The sequence below is a fragment of the Limulus polyphemus genome, unplaced genomic scaffold, assembly GCF_000517525.1.
Source record: "Limulus polyphemus unplaced genomic scaffold, Limulus_polyphemus-2.1.2 Scaffold6765, whole genome shotgun sequence".
NCBI lineage: Eukaryota > Metazoa > Arthropoda > Merostomata > Xiphosura > Limulidae > Limulus > Limulus polyphemus.
In genome coordinates, this window is record NW_013672375.1 from 1 (window position 1) to 7240 (window position 7240).

The window sequence follows — 7240 nt, forward strand, 5'->3', positions numbered from 1 at the left end:
AAGTGTTGTCTTCTGTGAGTTGACCCACCACACCTAAGTGTTGTCTTCTGTGAGTTGACCCACCACACCTAAGTGTTGTCTTCTGTGAGTTGAACCACCACACCTTAGTGTTGTCTTCTGTGAGTTGACTCACCACATCTTAGTGTTGTTTTCCGTGAGTTGACTCACCACACCTAAGTGTTGTCTTCCGTGAGTTGACCCACCACACCTTAGTGTTGTCTTCTGTGAGTTGACCCACCACACCTTAGTGTTGTCTTCCGTGAGTTGACCCACCACACCTAAGTGTTGTTTTCCGTGAGTTGACCCACCACATCTTAGTGTTGTCTTCCGTGAGTTGACCCACCACATCTAAGTGTAAGTTTTCTCTTGTGACATTACAAGAACAAGAGGAAATTGTTGTGCTGTTATTTAGAATGTTTCGGGAACTGTAGTGTTTTAAAAATATATAAATTGATGTTTTCATTCTATAACTTTTATATTTTTGTGTTTTTATACTTACAGTTATATTGTAATAATAATAATATGTATCCCCTTCAAACTTTTGTAGAATGTTGTAATTACAAAAAAAAATGACATTTTTAATGTGCCAGTCACGACTTCAAACCAAGTAAAACTAGCTACAGACAGCAAGAGTGTGTTATTAGGTATTACATGTTACATCATCTGTCTAGTTCCATATTGTAACCATCATCTTGCCATATACCACCTAGAGTCAAATGTTATCTTAAAGTCTTATTTAAGAACAAAACATAATAATAATATGTAAATGTTATAGTATCATCACATAGTCTGATTTGTTGACAAACAGTCAGTTTTATTTGTAGTTTAGTAGTGTTAAATAACAATCTTATTTTTGCTTTCCTTCTTACCAAAGCTTCTTGTCAGCTGGTAATAAGTTCGAGCAACGGAATTAGCAAAGAGATCTTTATAGTATAGTATAAAATATTTAGATGTCATTCACATTGTTTTCAGTCATATATTTGGTTCAATATTATTTGTTAATAAATGTAAGAAACGAATAAAGGAGGTTTTTAATCAGATAAGTGTAATAACTTATCAATTTCCACGAGTATATTAATTTCTTTTTATTTCGTCTTGCATAAAAATCATTACAGCATCATGTACATGTAACGTAAATCAGTAAACAGCTGCAAGGTATGTCCTTGAGATGTCTTTTAGTAGTTTGAACTTGTGACTGTTGTCATTGGGTGTCCTTGAGAGATCAGGTTACCAAGGTTATTTTGTCACTGACACATTCATATGCAGGAAAGGTTGTTTCTTCTAACGCAAGGCCTAAGTTACTTTACTGTAAGGAATATTTGAGTTCATCTTAAAATATTTTCTGTATATACAATTGTTTTAATTAAAAAAGGCCTTTACATCTTTTCCTGAGATAAAAACATTAGAGGACAATGACCTGTGAAGGTCATTCCTTTTTTTTTCTATTTGCTCATTTAGTAAACAGGAGAACATTTGAAAAATAACATGCATTATTAATTATTAAAAGTTTTTTTTTTGTAATTGAAGAAGAATTAAGCTTGATTGAATAAAATCGTTTCTAGCAACAAACATCCATTACAGTCCGTCCAACTAGAGACGGTCGCTGCTCTCAGTTCTCCATCATCAACAGATTATTATTCATCGTCACCCGGACCTATGGCATCTTCAGCCACCAAAGAGCTGGATGACCTCATGGCCTCGCTCTCTGAATTTAAAGTAAGGTTTGATGAACTCTGTTTGATGTGCAAACTGGAACTTTGAAATTTTTTGTATTGAATAGCAACATATTTATCATGAGATCAGTACAAATTCAATTATGAGATTATTGGTGTGTGTTATAATGCATAATTCATTTGGGTCATAATTTAATTTGTACTGATCTTATGATAAATATTGGTTATAGCTTAGGGTTATTGGTGTGTGTGTTATAACGTATAATTCATTTGGGCTAAGCTGTAACCAATATTTATCATGAGATCAGTACAAATTAAATTATGATATTATTGGTGTGTGTTATAATGTATAATTCATTTGGGCTAAGCTGTAAACAGAAATCGATCTGTTTTAGTCATTAGTTGTGAAAACAATAACAAATTTATACATGTGCTCATTATGAATCAACATTTGTTTATTGGCCTATAATATAAGATTAAACAGCTTCAGCGAGAAAGAATTTCAGCAACATTTCCTGTTTGTACTTGGATTTAAGAGAGTTTTTTATTTTCTCCACAGTTTTTAAAACCATTAAACTGATTATGTCAACTTCAAAGTACCTAATTTGATAATGCAGGAATTGAGACACTTTTCCATCAGTAATGTATTTTAGCATGTTTTATGATTCTTAAGTGTGCTATGTTTATTTTGGTTTTGCTCCGATAAAGATCTGTTCATCATTAGATATTTTCCTGATTTTATGCATTATGCTGGGCCAGTGTGGCCTAGTACTTAGCACGCCTGGACTGTGAATCCGAGATTCATAGCACGTTTGTGCAAAATATGCTATTCACTTTGTGGTAGTGAGTCTGATATAAGAGTGACAGTCAGGTTCCACTGTTCAGTCAGACAAGAGTAGCTAGAGAGTTGGTTTTGACTGGCTGCCTTTCCTCCTGTCTGTTAGTTCAAAATTAGGGATGGTGGCTATGCACAAACAGCCTTATATGTAGCTTTGTGCAACAATTCTGAAACAGACAAGTATCAAACTTTCTGTAGAGATATTTGTATTTCAGGGAAAGAAGTAAATCTGGTTCATATGTCACATTGAGGAGAATTTAAAATCGCACCAAGTTGGTTTATCGTACCAGATATCACAGTGTTTATTGCAAGGGAGACCAGAGAGTAAATTTTATCTTTCCAATTTCCTGCAGAGAAAAATAACTCTCGCTATTTTCCTTGCTTCAATACTTATCTCTTGGATAATCCTTGTTGACTTGTTACTTTTAGTGCTTTGGCCACAGCAACTGCAATGAAACAGCACTTAATATCAGTCTTGCCAGTAGAAGGGTTTTGTTTACAAAATTTCAATTTGTTTTACACTGAAATTCACAGTAAATTTTTTATGCTACATTAACGAGTAGAGAAAATAAGGGTTATCATTTCGGTTATTAACACGTTCAAAGTTATTAACACGTCCAAAGTTATTAACACGTTCGAAGTAATGTTGATTTTGTCTTTTTGTAAGACTTGAACATAGGCATTTCTAAGTCTCCTTAATTATTTCCTTAGTAGTATAACAATATCAGGAACTACGTGTACCTGTTTCTTTAAAAAGGAAGAAATGAATAAATACTACATTAGTGGAGGATATTGCTTCAAAGACTTACTAAACAGAAACCTGTTTGATATATGAAATAAGGATTTCGGAATGAAAAAGCCAGTAATTTTGGCTAATTAAAAGAAACATTATATTGTGAAAAATAATATGTGTGGCCAATAGACCTCAACCAGTGTGGCAAAAAAAGATTTAGTGACGTAACAGATTACAATTACGGGTTTTTACCCAGGCTCACAAAACCCCTTTCTGCTTCAGTCTAGTACATAAAGAGCCTTAATGCCTTAATAAGTTTTTTATTTTGTACTCTCTAGTATTGAGTTTGTTAATCAAACTTGTTCTTAACCTGGTACATTGATATTTATTCATGAAAACAACAACTAACTTTAAACTTTAAGAACTTTTAATGTCACCGTAATATTCACAGCTAAAAGACACTAAAAAACAACAACTAACTTTAAACTTTAAGAACTTTTAATGTCACCGTAATATTCACAGCTAAAAGACACTAAAAAACAACTAACATTAAACTTTAACAACTTCTAATGTCACCGTAATATTCACAGCTAAAAGACACTACCCAAATTGAAGGGGAGCCAGCCTGTGCTAAGACTCAGAAACCACCCAAGCAGCCATCTACTCCAGCTCCTGGTCTAAATAATCAGCTGGACTCTATGCTGGGCACTCTCCAGTGTGACATGAACAAGCAAGGGGTAAATACCACAGCTAAAGGTCATTGCACTGCCTGTAATAAGCCTATTGTTGGACAGGTATGCTAAGGGTTACTGCTTTTTTGTACTTCACTAGTAGATAGGATTGTTTTATTAATTTTTATGTGGAATAAAATTAGAATGTAGTTTAAAAGTAACATTGTGCTGTGGGCATAAGAAAAAAGTAATTTTCATTTAAAAGTTTCTATAACATGTATGTATATTTTTTCAGTAAGATTTTTTTAGAATATGTATGTATATATTTCAGTACGATTTTTTTATAACCGCTATATCAAACACCATCAGTAGTGGAAGAAGGGGACGTGATAACTCTTTATATTGTTAATAACCACTGTAGAACCACTATATCAAACACCATCAGTAGTGGAAGAAGGGGATGGGATAACTCTTTATATTGTTAATAACCACTGTGGAACCGCTATATCAAACACCATCAGTAGTGGAAGAAGGGGACGTGATAACTCTTTGTATTGTTAATAACCACTGTGGAACCGCAATATCAAACACCATCAGTAGTGGAAGAAGGGGACGTGATAACTCTTTATATTGTTAATAACCACTGTGGAACCGCAATATCAAACACCATCAGTAGTGGAAGAAGGGGACGTGATAACTCTTTATATCGTTAATAACCACTGTAGAACCACTATATCAAACACCATCAGTAGTGGAAGAAGGGGACGTGATAACTCTTTATATTGTTAATAACCACTGTAGAACCGCTATATCAAACACCATCAGTAGTGGAAGAAGGAGATGTGATAATTCTTTATATCGTTAATAACCACTGTGGAACCGCTATATCAAACACCATCAGTAGTGGAAGAAGGGGACGTGATAACTCTTTATATTGTAATGTTCTTGAAATGGAATTACCCATAACTTTTGTTATTGATTTTTCTATGTATTGGCTAATTTTTCTTCCCAAGTTAAATGACCCAATTAACTGGACGTAGCATATAAAGTGTAGTTGACATATTATTACATTCTTCTTTACTGGTACAAAGTCTGGCCCAATAAAGAATCTTTTTTTTTGTTCTTAAAGTAAATTTATATTTTGTTTATAATTTATTGGAGACTTCACAAGTTATAACTTAACCGTAAATGTCTGGAAGTTGAAGTTTTGTCTGTTAAAGAAAGTTATATGAAAACCTTTCAAAAGCTGTAAATCTCTGACAGGTGGTGACTGCTCTAGGGAGGACGTGGCATCCCGAACATTTCACTTGTAAGCACTGCAACGAGGAACTTGGGACAAAAAACTTTTTTGAGCGAGATGGCGATCCCTACTGTGAAACAGACTATCACAATATTTTCTCCCCTCGTTGCGCCTACTGCAATGGTCCAATTCTAGATGTGAGTCTTTTTCTATAACTCTTTCACTGCCATGCATATAGACAAGTAACTCTCCCAGTACCATTTTTATTTTGAGATGAACAATAGATAACAAATATTTAATATTTGATTACATATCTGAAACTTGAAACTAATAAACTTTGAAAATAATTTCTTTTGAAGCTCCCTGTCCTTACTTGTTAAGATGTTTTTTGGCAGAATGAAATTTAAAATACTAGTAGCCCCGATGATAGTAACTGTGTTATCAAAACTGGTTGACTGTAACTATTAATAAAGATTTTACCTTTCACTGTGCCCCCCCCCCCCCAAAAAAAAACCACGTCAAATTTTGTTTTTTTAACTCTTAAAACTTTGAAAAGCTTAAAGAGAATATTCTTTTTTGGTGACTGGAAAAAATTCCAAACTTCCAGTGCTCTAGAAGAATATATATATATATATATATCTATGTATGTGTACCCATGTAAGTGAAAAATGTTAGCTCCTCAATGTTATTGTGAGTTTATAAGTTATTTTGAAAATTTAACATAAATGCTGTTTCATTTTTTATGCTGTTGTTACACTGTTTGTAATCTTAAAACTACAAAAAAAAATTTTTCAAAGACACTAGTTTATGGTTTGTCACGATTTGTTCAATAAAATCAGTGGAAATGTTGTGTTTTCACGTATGTTTGGCCCGGCATGGCCAGGTGGCTAAGGCACTCGACTCGCAATCTGAGGGTCGCGGGTTCGAATCCCTCTCACACCAAACATGCTCGCCCTTTCAGCCGTGGGGGCTTTATAATGTGACGGTCAATCCCACTATTTGTTGGTAAAAGAGTAGCCCAAGAGTTGGCGGTGGGTGGTGATGACTAGCTGCTCTCCCTCTAGTCTTACACTGCTAAATTAGGGACGGCTAGCGCAGATAGCCCTCGTGTAGCTTTGCGCGAAATTCAAAAACAAACAAACACGTATGTTTAATTGTATATAGATTAAAAACATTTGAAGTATTTTTGGATTTAAACCATTATCAGAATACTGAAATATCAAGTAATTACGTCATTTGGTAGCATATGTAGCTGTTGAAACATCAAGTAATTATATTGTTTTAGTAGTGGTAGTTTCTGATTAAAGCATGGCTATCTTTCGGTTTCTTTTGACAGAAATGTGTGATGGCTTTGGACAAGACATGGCACCCTGAACACTTCTTCTGCACCCAGTGTGGCCAGCAGTTTGATGAAGAAGGGTTTCATGAAAGAGATGGAAAACCGTATTGTCAGGAGGATTACTTTGAGCTCTTTGCACCAAAATGTGGGGGTTGTAATCGCCCAATCACAGAAAACTACATCTCGGCCCTGAACAATCAGTGGCATCCCGGGTGTTTTGTTTGTTGGGTAAGATCTGGTATTTTAGATTATTAATAAAACAGTGATTGAATTCGTCACTTATTTAGCATGATTGTAACGGTTGCTCATTATTTAAGGACTTTCCTGTATTCTTAGTAAGTAGTTAGCAAACATCCACACAGTTTTGGTAAAACATTTGTGTAACATAACATACACAAGTACCAATAGACAGTGGAGAAAGTGTGTAACATAACATACATAAGTACCAATAGACAGTGGAGAAAGTGTGTAACATAACATACACAAGTACCAATAGACAGTGGAGAAAGTGTGTAACTTAACATACACCAATAGACAGTGGAGAAAGTGTGTAACATAACATACACAAGTACCAATAGACAGTGGAAAAAGTGTGTAACATAACATACAAGTACCAATAGACAGTGGAGAAAGTGTGTAACATAACATGCACAAGTACCAATAGACAGTGGAGAAAGTGTGTAACATAACATACACAAGTACCAATAGACAGTGGAAAAAGTGTGTAACATAACATACACCAATAG

The 7240-nt window shown here is 34.5% G+C and overlaps 1 protein-coding gene across 2 annotated transcripts in view; it reads left to right on the top strand.

The window, feature by feature from the left end:
- The first annotated feature begins 83 nt into the window (after window positions 1-83).
- LOC106474052 (paxillin-like) overlaps window positions 84-7240 on the top strand; it is a 9592-nt gene continuing 2435 nt past the window's right edge. The window contains exons 1-5 of one of the 2 annotated variants that reach the window (XM_013934737.2): window positions 84-354; window positions 1563-1716; window positions 3835-4038; window positions 5179-5352; window positions 6492-6722. In XM_013934737.2, coding sequence (XP_013790191.1) covers window positions 1657-1716; window positions 3835-4038; window positions 5179-5352; window positions 6492-6722 — 669 coding nt within the window. In that variant the 5' untranslated portion in view covers window positions 84-354; window positions 1563-1656. The remainder of the gene's footprint in view (window positions 355-1562; window positions 1717-3834; window positions 4039-5178; window positions 5353-6491; window positions 6723-7240) is intronic. The other variant, XM_022402431.1, reaches the window with a different exon arrangement.